Source organism: Equus quagga, chromosome 4, assembly GCF_021613505.1.
Source record: "Equus quagga isolate Etosha38 chromosome 4, UCLA_HA_Equagga_1.0, whole genome shotgun sequence".
Lineage (NCBI taxonomy): Eukaryota > Metazoa > Chordata > Mammalia > Perissodactyla > Equidae > Equus > Equus quagga.
Window position 1 is genome coordinate 137,630,271 of NC_060270.1, and position 19,352 is coordinate 137,649,622.

The window sequence follows — 19,352 nt, forward strand, 5'->3', positions numbered from 1 at the left end:
AAGGTGATTGAAACCCTTCCTTTTTTTCCCCCACGTATAGGGGCCTTCTTGATCATTTATTCTGTGTGAGGGGGGATTCTCATGGCAAAGAACTCTCTTAGTTTTTGTTTATCGGGGAACATTTTTATTTCTCCCTCATATCTGAAAGATGTTTTTGCTGGATAAGAGTATTCTTGGCTGAAAGTTTTTGTCTTTCAGAATTTTGAATATATCATTCCACTCTCTCCTAGCTTGTAAGGTTTCTGCTGAGAAATCCACTGAAAGCCTGATGGGGTTCTCTTGAAAGTTATTTTCTTCTGCCTTGCTGCCCTTAATATTTTTTGTTTGTCATAGACTTTTGCCAGCTTTTCTACTATATGCCTTGGAGAAGGTCTTTTTACATTCATATAATTAGGAGATCTGTTAGCTTCTTTCACTTTTATTTCCAGCTACCTTCCCAGGTTTGGGAAGTTCTCAGCTATTATTTCTTTGAACAAGCTCTCTGCTCCTTTCTCCTTCTCTTCTCCCTCTGGAATACCTATAATCCTTATGTTGCATTTCCTAATTGAGTCAGATATTTCTTGGAGAATTTCACCATGTCTTTTTAGTCTTAGTTCTCTCTCCTCCTCCATCTGAAGCATTTCTGTATTTCTGTCTTCCAGACTGCTCATTCTCTCCTCCATAATATCAGCTCTGTTATTCAGAGAGTCCAGATTTTTCTTTATCTTATTGATTGTATTTTTCATCTCTAACATTTCTGATTGGTTTTCCTTCATAGTTTTAATCTCTTGTGAAGAAGTTCCTGATTTCATTGTGAAGAAGTTCCTGATTTCATTGAACTGTCTTATCTGTATATTCTGGTAACCTGTTGAGATTTTTTATGATAGCTATTTTGAATTGTCTGTCATTTAGATTATAAATTTCTCTGCCTTCAGGATTGATTTCTGGGTGCTTGTCATTTTTCTTCTAGTCTGGAGGATTCATATATTTTTTCATACTGTTTGATGGTGTAATTTATGTGTCCACATCATTATAGTATCTGGTTGCAGCTGCCACCTGCCACCACTGGTTGGGGGTCTAGAGGTGTGTATGCTGAGCCCACCGTCATCCCGGCTTGCTCACTCACAGCTGCTGCTTTTCTATCGTATGCATGCATGCTCTGGCCAACTGACTGAGCTGGAGTCCTGGGTGGGAGAAGGGGCGCTTTTCTTTCACCTGTGCTATCCTGGGGGTGTTCTTGCTTTGCCCTTGCTATCTCCTCTTCTGGGGTGCTTGCTTGATGAAGACACCCCCACAATAGCTTAGCCACCTCTGTGTAGTGTTCCTGTGGGCTGTGAGGGAACTTGGAGAACAGAGGTGTTCCTGCAGAGGGCCGCCCCTCCCCTCTCCTCTCAGAACTGCCCTTGGTCCCACCCCCAGGGTCTCCTCTGTTCAGAGGGTGGTGGGGGAGATCCTCTTACCTCTTTCTACTTCCCCAGTGGATCCAGCACCTCTGCCTTCAGACATATGACTGTGTGGGTCTCTCAGACATCTTTTGTGTTGTGTGAATGTCCTCTGTTGGTATATGAATGTCCTTTTCATTGTATCTTAGTAGGGAGAGTCTAAGGGAAGAGCTTGCTCCACCATGATGCTGATGTCACTCAAAGAATCATAGTATTTTTCGAGTCTGCTTTGAGGTGTAATTTATAGACCATAAAATGCACAGAATTTAAGTATCAAATTTGATGAGTTTAAGACCAAGCCAACATTTATGTAACTATTGCCCTAATCAAAAAATAGAAAATTTCTATCACCTGGGAAAGTTCCCTTTGTGCCCGTTTGTAGTCAGTCCTCCTAAAGACAGCCATTGATCTAATTTCTGTCGTCATAGCCTGCTCTAGAACTTTGTAGAAATGAAATCATACAGTGTATATGCTTTAGTGCCTGACATCATTTGATCAACATGTTTTCGATATTTCTGTTTGTTGTTGTATCAATAGTTCATTGTTATTGTAGAATGACATTCCATTGTGTGCATATACCACAATTTGTTTATCACTTAACCTGTTGTGGAAGTTTGGGTTGTTTCCAGCTTTTGGCTGTTAAAAATAAGTGTTCTATGAACACTTTTTTACAAGTGTTTTTGTGGATATATTTTTCACTTCTTTCAAGAGGAATGGCTCAACCATGTGGTAAATCTATGTTTAACTTTAAAGGAAACTGCCAAATTGTTTTCCAAGTGATTATACCATTTCATACTCCCACCAGAAATGTGAATTCCAGTTACTGCACATCTTTACCAACACTTGGTATAGTCAGTCTTTTTAATTTTAGCCATTCTAGTGAGTGTGTATGGTATTCCATTTGAGTTTAGTTTTCATTTCCCTGGATAACCAATGATGTTGAGCATACTTTTGTATGCTGTTTGGCCATTCGTATGTCCCCTTTTTTGAAGTGTGTGACCCTTTTCCCTATTTTTCAATTGAGTTGTTATACTTTTGGTGTTGATTTATCGGAATTCTTTATACCTTCTTGGTACAAGTCCTTTGTCAGATGTATGTACTAAGAATATTTTAAGTTTGTATATGGCTTCCCTTTTCATTTCCTTTTTAATTTTTTAATTATTTTTTTAATTATGGTAAAATATACATAACATTTACGGTTTTAACTATTTTTCTTCACACATCATTTTACTGATTTCATTTACTTGTCTGTGTTTCCTTTTAGCTCATTGAGCATTTGTAAGACAGCCATTTTAAATTCCTTGTCATTTAATTCAAAGATGTTTGTGTTTTTAGGGTCAGTTTCTGGAGATCACTTTAACCATATTTAGGTATACGGTTCAGTGACATTAACAAACTCAGATTCCTTTGCAAACATTACTCTGACATTCCATGTGTACTTAAGACAAATGTGTCTTTTGTTGTTGGTACACTTTCATTTTCTTAATGGTGTCTTTTGGTGAGTAGATGTTTTCATTTTGATTAAGACCAATTATTAATTTTTTTTTCTTTGGCTTGTGATTTTTGTGTCCTAGCTAAGAAGTCTTTACCCCAAGGTTGCAAAAGTTCTCCCATATTTTCTTTTAGAAGATTTTACTTTTATTGTTTAGGTTAATGATACATCTCTGATTTGAGTTTATTTGTGCATTTTCTATTTCTTTTTTTTTTTAAGATTTAAAAATTTTTTTCCGTTTTCTCCCCAAAGCCCGTGGTACATAGTTGTATAATTTTAGTTGTGGGTCCTTCTAATTGTGGCATGTGGCGACACTGCTTCAGCATGACCTGACGAGCAGTGCCATGTCTGCTCACAGGATCCGAACCAGTGAAACCCTGTGTCACCAAAGCAGAGCACGTGAACTCAACCACTCGGCCATGGGCCCAGCCCCTCTATTTCTTATTAATTCATTGAACAAATATTTATTGACTACCTGGTCAGTGCTGGGCACCGTTTTAGGCACTTGGTATCCAGTTGTAAACAAAAAGAAATCAGTCATGGTGGGCCATTATATAGGCCCTGCACCTGTAAAGCCTATATTCTAGGGGAAATGACAGAAAATAAATTCATAAATAAGCAAATTTATAGAGTAGTTAGAAGGTGAGAAAGAACCGTGAGGTGAGGCAACCAAATTGAGTAAGGTAACAGTTTGTAAGGTTTGCAGTTTTAAGATAGGGTGGTAAAATTATACTTCATTGAGAATATATCATTTAAAGAATAACTTGAAGAAGGTGAGGGAGATAGCCAGCTATCTGGGGGAAGAATGTTCTGGGTAGAGAAAACAGCCATTGCAGAGGCCTTAAGGTGGGAGCATGGCTGGCATGTCCCAGTAGCAGCCAGAAGCCAGTGTAGTACAGGGTAAGAGTAGATAACATCGCAGAGATAGGGAGGGGCAGATTGTTTAGAATCTTATAGGACATTGTTAAAACTGTAGCTCTTTGTGTGAGTGATATAGGAAGCCATTTAAGGGCACACTTTACTTAATACACATTTTAAAACAACATATATGTCTTTCTGAATATCAATTAGAGATTTCACATTGTTGCTTCTTTAGATTTACCAATTCATATCTGCTTAATAGGTGTGAAAGCATTTTTTTTTTGACAGGTATACTTAATATTATAATGGTTTTCTTATTTCAGAAAGATCCAGATTACCTGAAGCTATGGTTGGACAATTTTGTTTCTAGCTATGAACAGTTCTTAGATGTTGACTTTGAAAAGCTGCCTACCAGGTATGTAGAAACACTTAATTTCTTACCCTTGGGTAAGTTTGCTAATTTTTGGCCAAAGATGTCACTGATGGCATATTACAAGGATGGCAGTTGTGTGACACACATGATACTCCTGTGTGACCCTGCTCTCATGGCAGACATTGCTAATTGATCACAGCACTCTTTCTTGCTGATACTAGACTTGGCTTCTAGAAGCCTCTTTGCTTTGGTGAGGCACTGGCAACTGGATGTCTTGCAATTTGCTTCAATTTTGACACTACACAAAGTTAGTGCCAGATCTCACAAGTTAAGGGCAAAGTCCTCCACAGGATTGCCCTCACTTCAGACACCATTTGCAAGTCTTGGGAGCCACCCACACTTCTGACCAACTGGCTATTAATTTGGGAGTTCTCACCACTCCTTCAGGTTCAATAATTTGCTAGAGTGTCTTGTAAAACTCACTGAAAATGCTATACTCATGATTATGGTTTTATTATATGGCATACATGTAGGACAGGGCCTGGAAGACTTCCAGGCTCTCTTTATGGAGTCAGGATGTGTTGCCCTCCCTGAATATCAGTGTGTTCAAGTAAGGAAGCTCTTTGAGCTTTGGGTGTCCAGAGTTTTACTGGGTCTAATTACTTCATTGACCATGTGATTGAACTCAGTCTTCAGCTCCTCTCCCCTCCCAGAAAGTTGGGGGATGGGTCTGTCAGATGCGGCCAGTCCCTCTCTTGAAAGTATTTAAGGGCCCATCGTGAATCACTTCATTTGCCTAAAATTTCTTTGTTATACTACAGGGATGCAAATTGAAACTTAATTCTATTCCTGGCCTTAGAGTAGGGTCTTAGAAAACATCTTGGAGGAGGTAAAGTATTCAGAGTTTTAAAAATTAGATTTGAAAATCATAAAATGAGGGAAAAATTCAAATCTCATGGAAAAGTACAAGTGAAAGTACAAACCTTTTCTCCCATTCCTCTGCCCACCACCATTTCCCACTCTCAGAGTTCTCCCAGGCCCACTTCCCAGATAAATTTTTACTGTATTTTGAGCCATCTTGAAGACCTAGTAGTTCTTAGGTGAGAGAGGTTAGGTTGGCTGGGATAAAAAGCTGGAGAAATGAGGAGACACTTTTAGCCGCAAAATCAACTCTATTTAGAGAGGTGTGTTGAGAGGGGCGAGAAGAAATGGGTGGTGGTTGATGATGAGAAAGAGTATCTGGAGAGTTAAAAATCTTCGAGGAGGACTGTCTGCCGTTCCAGATGGAGGTAGGCAGTTGGAGGATAGGCGCAGGTGAGTTAGATCTGGAGAATGAAATAGGAGCCAGATCAGGAAATGCCATGCATACTGATGGGCTTTGATATTTCTTAAGCAAGATACAAGGCTTTACTGAAAAATTTTCTGCGTAAGGCTGTCACGATCAAGTTTGTGTTTTAAGTCACTTTGGTGTGACATTGTAGAGGTTGGATTGGAAGGGGTTGAGACTGAAGGCAAGAAGCCCAGTTTAAGAGGTAATGTAATAATTCAGGGAAAAAATCATTAGAGCTTTGGAAGAAGGTATTGAATTTACAAAAGGATGTGGTTATGCTCAGAAAGCACTAGTGCTTTATTATTTATAAATATGTTTCAGAGTACTTCCTCATTAGATTATTTGTAACAGATTTATAAAGGTTGAAAATCAGTATTAAATCTTGACCTCAAAATAAGATTACCCTGGATTATTGATTTCTACTCATAAAAGAGTAAATTCTCGTAGTTTGTGCTTAGAAGTGCTTTATTTTAATAATTTATGGCTCACTTTATCTTGAGCCTAAGGGTTTTATGGAGTCAGGATTTGGGCCTTTGAATGCTTGGGATTTCCTAAGATGCACTTGTTATCATCCGCACCTTGTAAATAACTCCTTTCTTGGGAGGTCATTTCTGAAAACATTTGTAGACTTATATTGCCACTATATTTAAAGTAAAATGAAGAATGAATGAAAGAGCAGTTCTTTATCGTGATTTAGTTGGTTTATTTCAAATTGTATTTCATATCTTTGTCAGAAAACTGAACCATGAATTTAGATTTTACTAGTAGAAAACTTTAAATTTTTCACGTGAATGCTGTGTGCAAGCTGTATAAAACTAGTCTAGTCACCTTAAACATAAGAAACTCAAATAATCCTCATTTAGAGTAAACTGACTATAGAATTTCCAAGTTAGAGAATTCATAACAAGAATTGCTTTTACCAAAATTTAAAGCCTTGCAATTTAGGCTAGACTTCTTCCTTTGTTCGAGGGAGACAACAGTTGACAGCTGTTTACAGTAGACATTCAATACCCAAACAGAGGAGTGGGATGGATTTCTGGAGTTTGGGGAATTTCAGCAAAATGAGCTGAGAATTTTGGGTGGTAAAAGTCCTAGAGGTGGGAAAATGCTTCTAAATTCTTAAATCCTCATCACATTAGGAACATGGCCAAAAATTTCAACTTTGTACATCATGTCCTATCCAAGCCCCAGTTTTATAATGAGAATTAACAAAAAGAAAAAAATGTAGATTTCATTTTTAGAAGCTGATTTTTTTTCTGTCTAGTAAAATCAAAATCATTTTTAAATAGGGCCAGCCCTGGTGGCCTAATGGTTAAGGTTTGGTGCACTTTGCTTTGGCAGCCTGGGTTCAGTTCCCAGGTGCAGAACCACATCACCCATCTGTCAGTAGCCATGCTGTGGTGGCGGCTCACACAGAAGAACTAGAAGGACTTACAATTAGAACATATAACTAAGTACTGGGGCTTTGGGGAGGGAAAAAAGAGAGGAAGATTGGCAACAGTTGTTAGCTCAGGGCAAATCTTTGCCAGCAAAAAAAAGAAGTGCAAATAGAGAATGGGACAACTGAGGACAAAAGGAACTACTCCTTTAAGTAACGAGCATTTAATATTGGGAAATCTACTGTTTTCTTTCTTGTTGCCTTATGTTTTGGAAAAGTGAGGGGAATAGTTTTAGCTTAGTCTTGAAAATCAGTTGTATTTAAGTCTATTTTGAGTTACTCTGTTTTTTCTAATCACCTTTTTTAGCTCTTCAGCAGGAAAAAAATTATATATAAAAATGAGAATTTTTCTGGTACCATCTGTAAATAAGAGAGAATGAAAGAATCCAAAGCTGCAAGTGAAATGATGCCCGCACTAAAATGAAATATGTATTTTTGTAACATGGCTATAGAATTTGGCAGTCTTGGTAATGTGCTTTGTGCTTCATTGTCTGTGTAATATAATTAAAACCAGGTGTTTATTTTATAAAACACTCAATTTATGTTGAAGGGTGGTTCAGAAAGAGTCTCATAATATTTATCATATGTATTTATGTGACTACTCATGCTTCAAATTTTTCCATCCACAGTGAGTGAAACAACCTTTTAGTCAGTGTAAAAATAGCAGTAATACTTCATATTATCTGAAGAAGAGAGTATTATAAAGTATAATTGTCATTTAATCATAGGAGCTCTTCAGGGTGTTCCTCTGTGATTTGGGCATTTTTCTTAATAAAGATAAGGGAAATGAATATATAGTGGCTTATGGAGAGACTTTAGGCTTTAGTGATAGTATGTTTAAAACATATCACATTTTAGAGTTCTTTACGCATTTCAATGATGAAAATGCACATCGACTTTCTTGCTTCCGAGCCCTGTGAAATAGGGCGGATGATATTACAATTTTATAGGTTAGGGAATTTCAGAGAATCAGTGAAGTGCTTCTTGTTACAGAGATGGAACTTACCATGAAGCTCTTCTAACTTTGAATCTCGGGGGTTTTTATTGTGAGAGACATACAAGAAGAGCAGTCACTGCTGATGTTGGCTTTTGCCCTTAAAGAACCGTGTAGCTGGGGATGGCCCTGTGGCGTAGTCATTAAGTTTGCGCCCTCTGCTTTGGCACCTTGGGGTTTGGCAGATTTGGATCCTGGGCACAAAGCTACACACCACTCATCAAGCCATGCTGGGCCGCATCCCACATAGAAAACAGAGGAACTTTGACACAGATGTTAGCTCAGGGCCAATGTTCCTCACCAAAAAAAAAAGAACCATGTAGTCTTCTTACAGAGAAACCAGTTGTCACAAAATATTGATATATTCCTTTAAAAAAATCTTCTAGTGATACTCGTGCTTGCGGCTCTACATTCACCTCTTTATCTTTCTCCTTTCCTTTTGCTAGTTGTCTTCTCCCCCTTCCGATCACATGGTTTAGGGAGCCTATAGGTAGGTGAATATAGTTTATTTAAAAGCAGTTGACGGATATTAAACTAGTTATAGACACTTCATTTTTATTTGCTAGTTATTTCTTTTAGAAATGGTATACACACATGTATATATTGTATTTCTAAGTAGAAAGTGAACTAATTTATATTCTAAATATTTTCTTTAAAAATGGCACAGTTGACGATAAATAGCCTCTCTCTCTCTCTCTCTTCAGTAAGCCTCCTCTGAAGTAGACTAAGCACTCTGCTCTAATAATCTTCTAAAATGTCACTAATAATCTGATGGTGCCTTGCAGAGAAGAAGGCACAAAGTATCTGGAATAAAAGAGCTTCTTTAGGATTTGAGCTGAAAATGCAATTTCTTTAAAGTGCCAACGATTTTCTTCCTGTATTTAAACACCCTTCTTATTTTGTTCTCTTTGTATTGTAGGGTAGATGATGTGCCTCCAGGAATATCGCTGCTTCCTGATAATATTCTGCAGGTTCTGAGGATCCAGCTTCTGCAGTGTGTTCACAAAATGGCAGATGGGTTAGAAGAACAACAACAAGCCTTGTCAATTTTGCTTGTCAAGTTCTTCATTATTCTTTGCAGGTATCTGTTACAAACAAATTAAACTAGTTATCTGTTTTAGAAAATTATTACCAAAACAATCATGCATTTATTGATTATTAATGGTGTTTGTTGTTCTTATGAAGCTTTAGAGAATGAGTGTGCCTTTTGCAATAGGCTTGTGATTTATCATTATATTGGAAAGCCTTTTAGTTACTATATATAGTTATAGAGAGATTCAGCCAAGATAAGGAAAAAAAATTGTTTTAGAGTAAAGACAATGACAGGAGTTTTTTGTTGTTTTTTGTTTTTCTGTTTTTCAGTTATTTCGTTGATATCATAATAGTTTATAACATTGTATAATTTGGGGTATACATTATTGTGTATCAATTTCTATATGGACTTCATTGTGCTCACCACCAGTAGTCTAATTTTTGTCTGTCACTACGTATGTACCCCTTTACTCCTTTCACCCACACGCAAGCCCCTTCCCCTCTAGTAACCACTAATCTGTTCTCTTTATCTGTGTATTTGTTTATCTTCCACATGTGAGTGAAATCATTTAATATTTGTCTTTCTCTGTCTGGCTTATTTCGCTTAACATCATACCCTCAAGGACCGTCCATGTTGTTGCAAATGGGACTATTTTGTCTTCTATTATGGCTGAGTAGTAGTCCATTATATATACCACATCTTTATCCCATCATCAGTCAGTGGGCACTTGGGTTGCTTCTATTTCATGGCTATTGTGAATAGTGCTGCAGTGAACATAGGGGTGCATAAGTCTCTTTGAATTGTTGATTTCAAGTTCTTTAGATAAATACCCAGTAGTGGGATAGGTGTGTCATATGGTATTTCTATTTTTAATTTTTTGAGAAATCTCCATACTGTTTTCCATAGTGGCTGCACCAGTTTACATTCCCACCAGCAGTGTGTGAAGGTTCCCTTTTTTCCACATCCTCTCCAACATTTGTTGTTTTTTGTCTTGGTGATTACAGCCATTCTGACGGTGTAAGGTGATAGCTCATTGTAGTTTTGATTTGCATTTCCCTGATGATTAGTGATGTGGAACATCTTTTCATGTGCCCATTGGCTGTCTGTATGTCTTCTTTGGAAAAATGTCTGTTTATATCCTCTGCCCATTTTTTGATTGGGTTGTTTGGTTTTTTTGTTGTTGACTCGTGTGAATTCTTTATGTATTTTGGAGATTAACCGCTTGTTTGATATGTAATTTGCAAATATTTCTCCCATTTGGTGGGTTGTCTTTTCATTCTGTTCCTGGCTTCCTTTGCCTTGCAGAAGCTCTTTAGTCTGATGAAGTCCCAGTTGTTAACTTTTTCTTCAGTTTTGCCTTGCCCAGGTAGACTTGGTATTCAAAAAAATGCTGCTAAGCCCAATGTCAAATAGCGTAGTGCCTATATTTTCTTCTAGGAGCGTATGGTTTCAGGTCTTACATTCAAGTCTTTGATCCATTTTGAGTTAATTTTCATGTAGGGTGCAAGCTATTGGTCTGCTTTCATTCTTTTGCATGTGGCTGTCCAGTTTTCCCAACACTGTTTATTAAGAGACTTTCCTTTCTCCATTGTATGTTCTTAGCTTCTTTGTCAAAGATTAACTGTCCACAGGTGTGTGGTTTTATTTCTGGGCTTTCAATTCTGTTCCTTTGATCTGTGTGTCTGTTTTTGTGCCGGTACCATGCTGTTTTGATTATTATAGCTTTGTAGTATATTTTGAAGGTAGGGATTCTGATGCCTCTGGTTTTGTTCTTTTTTCTCAGGATAGTTTTGGCTGTTCGAGGTCTTTTGTTGCCCCATATGAATTTTAGGATTCTTTGTTCTATTTCCTTGAAGAATGTCATTGGGATTCTGATTGGGATTGCATTGAAGCTGTATATTGTTTTAGGTAGTATGGACATTTTAACTATGTTTTTTTTTCCAACACGTGAGTGTAGAATCTTTCCATTTCTTTATGTCTTCTTCAGTTTCTCTCAGTGTCTTATAGTTTTCAGTGTATAGGTCTTTCACCTCTTTGGTTAAGTTTATTCCTAGATATTTTATTCTTTTTGTTGTCAGGAGTTTTTACCTAACCAAGAATTTATTGCACTGGTATTTTCTGTATGGTTCTCACCTGTAAACGTATGTACATTTTTACTACTGTGCTTTATCATTTGTGAAATGTATTTTTCTGATCTTTCATTTTATAATTTTACCAAAGAAAGTATAATTATTCTACAGCTTATATTTTCCAAGTTTATAGATGATTACATCTGTGGTACTTAAATTTTGGTGTGCATCAGTATCAACTGGGAAGCTTAATAGAGATACAGAGCTTGACCCTTACTTATGGAAGTTAAGATTCCAAAGAGCTCATGCATTTTGATTTTTCACAAATTTCACATTTATCTACATAAGAACCATTCGGTTAGGGGCATCGTGTGTCTCGTAAAATCTATCTTCTTTCTGGAAGCCATTCCCATAATACATACTGTTCGTTTTTACAAATACTTTTATAATTAATTAGTAGACAAATAGGGACTTAATATACTCATTTACCTTTCACTTACTTTCTCTTTGCATTTGATTGCAGGAATCTTGGAAGGATTGAGCAATAATTGCTAAAACGTTTCTCCACATTTTGGGCTCTCCCAGAACCTTAGTCACATTTCTGATTTTATGCTCTTTCTCAACCTTAAAATTTAGAACAATAATATAAGGATTATAAGAGTTGAAGGAAAAGGGTTTACTGAGGTGGTAAGACATGAGTTTTCCTCTATAATGGTTGATTTGGTAGATTTTCTTCTGTTAACTACCTAGTACAATTTTACTGAAATCAGAAATTATATAGACAAGTAATTGGACTTAAAAGTCCGATATATTTAGCTCAACAATAGAGGGAAGCACTGGAATGTTCAACACTTTTTTTTAAGTAGGAGATAATCTCTGATGATAAATTTAATGTTCAATAGCTACCAATCACAGAACATGTTTCTATTTCCAGGGACTTTACTTTTTTTTTTTTTAAGTTCCTTTTCAAAAATTTTAACAGATTTTATGTTTTATGGCAGTTTGGTTTTACGTAAGAATTTTGGAAAAAGTATAGTTCCCACATGTTCCTTCTCGTCCCTCCACATTTCCCCCTATTAACATCTTTCGTTAGGGTGGTTCATTTGTTAGAACTGATGAACTAGTGTTGATATGGTAGCTAAAGTCCATAGTGTACAGTAGAGTGCACTGTTTGTGTTGGACAGTTCTGTGGATTTTGACAAATGCATACTGTCATGTATCAACCATTACAGCATCCTACAGAATAGCTTCACCACCCTAAAAATACCCTGTGCTCTATCTGTTCATTTCTCCCACCTCATGCCCCAACCTCTGGCAACCACTGATTTTTTTATTATGTCTATAATTTTGCTTTTTCTAGAATCTCATAGATGTGAAATCGCACAGTATGTACTGTTTTCAGACTGACTTCTTTCACTTGGCAATATACTTTTAAGGTTCTTCCACATCTTTTTGTGGCTTGATAGTGCATTTCTTTTTATCACTGAATAATAATACTCAATTTGTGGGTGTACTACAGTTTGTTTATTCATTCACCTAATTAAGGACATCTTGGTTACTTCCAACTTTTGGCAGTTGTCAATATGGCTGTTGTCATATGCCATTTGTTAATTGGGTTGTTTTCTTATTGTTGAGTTCAAAGAGATCTTTGAATATTTTGAGATGCAATTCCTGTATCAGTTATGTGTTTTGCAAATATTTTCTTGTAGTTTGTGGCTTGTCTTTTCATTCTCTTACCGTGACTTTTGCAGAGCAGAAGTTTTTAATTTTAGAAGTCCAACTTTTCAATTTTTTTCTTTCGTGGAGCACGCTTTTGGTTTTGTATCTAAAAAGCCATCAGCAAACCCAAAGTCAGTTGATTTTTGCCTACATTATCTTCTAGAAGTTTTAGGTTCCATCCCATCCCTTATAATATTGCTGTCATTCGCTTTGCTTATCCATAAGCTATAATCACCCAAAATATTGTTACTATTATTGTTTTGAACAAACTCTTATGTTAGATCTAATTAGAATAAGAAAAATAAAAGATTGCATTTTGCCTTTACCTATTCCTTTCTCTGTGGTTTCTGATGACTCTAAGAAGAGTTACTGATTTTTGGTTTGTTCAGGTTTTCACTTGTAAGGATGGAAATGATGATTCCCAAGCTCTTTACATTGTTGGACTGGAAACTGGAAGTCACATTTATTTTTTATGAAAATCTAAAGTTAAGGGTTTAAAAAAAGAGAGAAATAGTTTTGTAGAAATATAGACAGGGCTGGAGCCATAGTCTATCAAAAGTGACAGTTTTAATGTTTTGCCAGTTCATGGATTACATTGTATCACTATAAACATGTATTTGATATTTTCATGTAATCTGCACCGTATTACTCCCCTCCCTATGCATTTGAGAAGCATAGCTATGAGGAATGCTTAAGTTATATGTAAGGTATTTCCTTGTTAAATATATAAAAATCCTGCCCTTTGAAGTACTCTAATGAAACCAAATAACCTCTGACTAATCAATTTAACTATATTTTTAAATAATTCACATAACATACAATGTACCCATTTAAAGTATATCATTCAATGATTTTTAATAAATTTGAAGAATCATGCAATGATTACTACAATTAATTTTAGAACATTTTCATCACCACATAAAGAAACCCTGTACTGATTAGCAGTCAGTCCTCATTGACCCTACCCCCAACCCCTGGCAACCTCCAGTCTACTTTCTATTTTGGAAATTTCATAGAAATGAAATCATACACTCATGTGGTCCTTTGTGACTTGCTCCTTTCACTTTACTTAATGTTTTCCAGGTTCATCTATGTTGTAGAATGTATTAATACTTTATTCCTTTTTATGGCCAAATAATATTCCATTGTATGGATATACCATGTTTTTTGTTTTCGTTTTTGTTTTTTAATTTTTATTTTTTTCGGATATACATCATATTTCAGATTCTGTATACATTACATCATGTTCACCACCCGAACACTAATTATAGTGCATCCCCTCGCATGTGAGCCTAATCACCCCTTTTGCCCTCCCCCCTCCCCCAGTGGTAACCACCAGTCCATGCTTCAAAGGTAACTATTATCCTGACATTTAATACTATGAATTAATTTTGTCTAATTTTTAGCTTCACATTAATGGAATTGATTAAATTTCTATTGTTTTATGTCTGACTTTTTCCTTTTTTTTTTTTTCTTTCCTTTTTTCATTTTGGGTCTTTATTTGTTTTTGCTCAACTTGTGGATCTGTTTCTTTTATCTTTTTAAAATCACAACAAGATATTTATTTGCTTTTTTTTCCCCTTGCTGGGAAAGATTCACCCTGAGCTAGTATCTGTCACCAATCTTCTTCTTTTCTTTTTTTCCCCTCCCCAAAGCCCCAGTACACGGTTGTATATTCTAGTTGTAAGTCCTTCTAGTTCTTCTATGTGAGCTGCCACCACAGCACAGCTACTGACAGACGAGTGGTTGTGCTTCTGTCCCCGGGAACTCAACCTGGGCTGCTGAAGTGGAGCACGCTAAACTTTAACCTCTGGGCCATCGGGGCAGGCTCTCTGATTCTTTTCTGTATTGCTTAGTTTGATTTTCAAACTTGTCTTCTGAAGTGAATAGTTATTTTCATTGAGTGTTAGGCATTGTTTTTGAAAAATTATAATTTCAGGCCTAGGAGGATACTTTCTTCAGAGATAATTTGCATTAGCTTTCAGAACACTAAGATCCCCCTAATACAGTCAACAATAGGAATGATCTGGTCTTTGGTCTCTGTGAATACTGATCCATTCCTTTTTTTTTTTTTTGAGAAAGATTAGCCCTGAGCTAACATCTGCCACCAGCCTTCCTCTTTTTGCTGAGGAAAGCTGGCCCTGAGCTAACGTTCATGCCCATCTTCCTCTACTTTCTATGTGGGACACCTACCACAGCATGGCTTGCCAAGTGGTGCCGTGTCTGCACCCAGGATCTGAACCAGCAAACCCCAGGCCACTGAAGCAGAACATGTGCACTTAACCACTGTGCCACTGGACCAGCCCCTGATCCATTTCTTTTCACTCTTACTTCTTGAGTGTTGCCCTTTGGGATCTCAAACCAAAGCCTTAGAAACTATTCTCTTTGGGCTCTGAATTCCAGTTTTTATCTTCTTTCAGCACTCTGGGACTGTCAGAAGGACTCATCACCTTCCCCTTTTTACAGCTGCCTCTGTCAGGATAGGTGGAAGTCATGAGGGGAGAAATGGATCTAAATACAGATCCCTTCTCTTTACAGCTTTACTTTTTCAGCATCTTGGCTTTGTAATTTTTTACTACCTTGTTAGTTCTCTGATGCCTTTAAAGAGACTTTTAAAAGATTTTTTTTAATTATCTTTACTACTTTAACAACTATCTTTACTAGTTATCCTTAGAGGAAGATTGGTCCTAGTCCACCATCATTGAAAACAGAACTCTTGCAGAAGCTTATTTTGCCCTATCAGATGCTTGTGGCATATATACTTTTTAAATCATGTATTTATTTTTTTTTCTGCTTTTATCTTGTTTTTTTTCACTTTTTTTAATGTGGTAAAAGACATATAACATAACATTTCCCATCCTAACCTTTCTTTTTTTGGTGAGGAATATTGGCCCTGAGCTAACATCTGTTGCCAATCTTCCTCTTTTTGCTTGAGCTTAACCACTATACCACCAGGCCAGCCCCATCATCCTAACCATTTTTAACTGTGCAGTTCAGTGGTGTTAAATACATACACATTGTTATGCAACTATCACCTCTATCCATCTGCATAACTCTTCATCTCGTAGAACTGAAACTCTGTATCCATTAAACAGTAACTCTCCATTCTCCCATCCCCTCAGCTCTGGTCAACCACCATTCTACTTGCCGTCTGTGTAATTTTGACTACTCTAACTACCACATATAAGTGGAACCATATAGTGTTTGTCTTTTGGACACTGATTTATTTAACTTAGCATACTGTCCTCAAGGTTCATCCATATTGTAAAATATTGCAGAGTATCCTTCCTTTTTAAGGCCAAATAATATTCCATTGTATGGGGCCGGCTCTGTGGCCGAGTGGTTAAGTTCGCGTGCTCTGCTGCGGCAGTCCAGGGTTCGGATCCTGGGCGCGGACATGGCACTGCTCGTCAGGCCACGTTGAGGCAGCGTCCCACATACCACAACTAGAAGGACATGCAACTAAGATATACAGCTGTGTACACGGGGGGTTTGGGGAGATAAAGCAGAAAAAAAAATTCCATTGTATGCATATATCATATTTTGCTTATCTGTTTATCCACTGAGGGACCTTTGGGTTGCTTCCATGTTTTAGCTGTTGTGAATAATGCTGTTATGAATATGAGTATACAGATATCTCTTCAAGACCCTGCTTTCAGTTCTTTTGGGTATATATCCAGAAGTGGAATTGCAGGATCATATGATAATTCTATTTTTAATTTTTTGAGGAACTCTTATACTGTTTTCCATAGCACTGGCTGCATGATTTTACATTCCCATCAGCAATGCACAAGAGTTCCAGTTTCTCCACATTCTTGCCGACACTTGCTGTTTAATTTTTTTTTATAGTAGCCATCCTAATGGGTATGAGGTGTTATCTCATTGTAGTTTTGTTTTGTATTTCCCTAATGGTTAGTGATGTTGAGCATCTTGTCATGAGGTTATTGTCCATTCATATATCTTCTTTGGAGAAATATCTATTTGAATCTTTCGCCCATTTTTGAATTGGTTGATTTTTTTTTTAATGTTGAGTTTTAGGAGTTCTCTGTATATTACTCCCTTGTCAGATATATGATTTGCAGATATTTTCTTCCATTCTGTGAGTTGCCTTTTTACTTCTGTTGATGGTGTCTTTTGATGCACAAAACTTTTAATTTTTATCGAGTCTACTTTGTCTACTTTTTCTTTTGTTGCCTGTACTTCTTGTGTCATATCTGAGAAGTCATTACCAAATCCAATGTCATGAAGCTTTTGTCATATGTTTTCTTCTAAGGATTTTATTATTTTAGGGCTTGCTCTTAAGTCTTTGATCCATTTTGAGTTAATTTTTGTATATGGTGTAAAGTAAGGGTCCAATTTTGCATATGGATATCCAATTTTCCCAGCACCATTTTTTGAAAAGACTATCATTTACCCATTGAATGATCTTGGCACCCTTGTCAAAAATCATTTGACCGTATATGTGAGGATATTTCTGGGCTGTGTATTTTGTTCCAATGGTGTATAAGTCTATCTGTATGCCAGTACCACACTGTTTGGATTATTGTCACTTTGTGCTAAGAAATAAAATCAAGAAGTGTGAGTTTGTTCTTTGTCAAGGTTGTTTTGGCTGTTTGATGTCCCTTTAGATTCCATATGAATTTTAGGATGGGTTTTTCTATTTCTGCAAAAAACATCATGAGATTTTGATAGAGATTGCCTTGAATCTATAGATTGCTGTGGGTAGTATTGACATTTTAACAATAATAAGTTCTCTGATCTATGAACATGATGTGTTTCCATTTATTTATGTCTTTTTAAATCAGCAGTGTTTTTTAGTTTTCATTGTACAGTCTTTCACTTCCTTGGTTAAGTTAATTCCTAAATATTTTGTTCTTTGTGATGCTATTCTAAGCGGAATGTTTTTCATGCTTTCCTTTTCAGGTTATTCATTGTTTGTATATAGGAACGCAACTGATTTTTGTGTGTTCACTTTGTGTCCTGCTACTTTGCTGAATTCATTTACTGGTTCTAATAATTTTGTGTGTGTGGAATCTTTACTATTCTACATGTAAAATCATATCATCTGCAAACAGATTATTTTACTTCCTCCTTTCCAATTGGATGTTTTTTGTTTCTTTTTCTTGCCTAATTGCTCTGGCTACAACTTTCAGTACTTTGTTGAATAGAAGCAATAAAAGCAACCATCCTTGCCTTATTCCTGTTCTTAGAGGAGAAGCTTTCAGTCTTTGACCGTTGAGCATAATGTTTGCTGTGGATTTTTCATACATGGCTTTTATTATGTTGAGGTAGTTTCCTCAGTTGCCAGTTAAGTCCCCTGGAAGTTACTTCAGCCAGGTGGGAAGGGGCTTGCAACAGTGGGGGCTGGGGCAAGAGCAATGGCTGCCTGCCTCTTTCTCTGCACCTCTGTGATTAGGAGCAGCAGTCAGCGATCAGAGGGCAAATCCCTGATGTTCCAAGGACAGGGTCCTTTTTGCCCACTCTGGTTCTGTTAAGCTGTTAGCAAGCTGTTCTAGGAACATGTGCACAGCTACCTACCCCGTGGCTAGGGTTGGGGGTTGGGTGATTGCTACTATGCTAGTGGCTGAAATAGACTGAAATTAACCAACATTAACTGCAACTTACTGTCCAAGTCTTCCCCTGAGAGTTGGGAGCCTTCATTAGACTGAGAGATCCGAAATAGTTACATCAGACCAGTTCTACCAGTGCAATTGTTTTGTAGGTATGGAGATGGATTCCTGGTGCTTCCTACTCTGCCATCTTCCCTGATTCCTCCACAGAGTCTTAGTTTTACCTCTCCTTTACACTTTGTTTTCTCAAAGATGTCATGCTAGTCTGACTTCTTACATTAAAAAGTCTGTTAACTTAGTTAATTTTTCCTGTTCTTTTAGCATCTGCTAGATTTTAAGATAGAAACTATTTTTTAATGTCACAATGTCTCATAAAATTAATAGAGTTTGTTTTATTATGCCAAGAAAAAGACTGGTGATGTTAGATAGAGGAAATGTTAACATTTTATGTGTCATTCTTCAGTCTTATAAAAATGAGGACTATATTTTAATTAAACACCACGTGCTTATTGACCCTCTACTTTAAACAAGACGGTATTATGTCTGTACTATGTGTAGAAGCTGGCTCTTCGATCAAGACCTTTTAACATAGTTGAGAAGATGTATCAGATCTAGAAAGGGATGCATTAGATCTGAAAAGGGAACTAAAAGCAAAGTGAAAACTATAAAACTACACGTGTTATAATGGTAGCAACATCTAAAAAAAGCAAACTAAGAATCTGCATAGGAAGATAAAAACAAACCTGAAAATAATCCAAAATGTAAGCAGTTGCTAATGTTTGGATTGTAAGAATATTTGTGATTTTTTTTCTTTTGTTTCTACTTTGTGATATTTTCCACTTTTCTATAATAAATAAATGCTAACCAGCATGTATTTCTTAAACATTCTTTTTATAGTAGTTAAGTGGTCCTTGAGGTGTGTTCCACATTCTCAGTGGGAAAGCAGTTATGTAACCGTGTTGATTTTAAGTTTTAATAAATGTCATTTGTATTTCCTTTACGAAGAATGTTTTCAAAATTCAACTGGAATACATGAACATACATTTTTCTCA

The 19,352-nt window shown here is 36.6% G+C and overlaps 1 protein-coding gene across 10 annotated transcripts in view; it reads left to right on the plus strand.

Annotated features, from left to right (window-relative positions):
- The window catches only part of NBEAL1 (neurobeachin like 1), a 158,249-nt gene that overhangs the window by 21,132 nt on the left and 117,765 nt on the right, over positions 1-19,352 (plus strand). For all 10 annotated transcript variants that reach the window (XM_046658281.1, XM_046658278.1, XM_046658280.1 and 7 more), the window contains 2 exons: positions 4,098-4,189; positions 8,829-8,990. In XM_046658281.1, the coding sequence (XP_046514237.1) occupies positions 4,098-4,189; positions 8,829-8,990 (254 nt within the window). The remainder of the gene's footprint in view (positions 1-4,097; positions 4,190-8,828; positions 8,991-19,352) is intronic.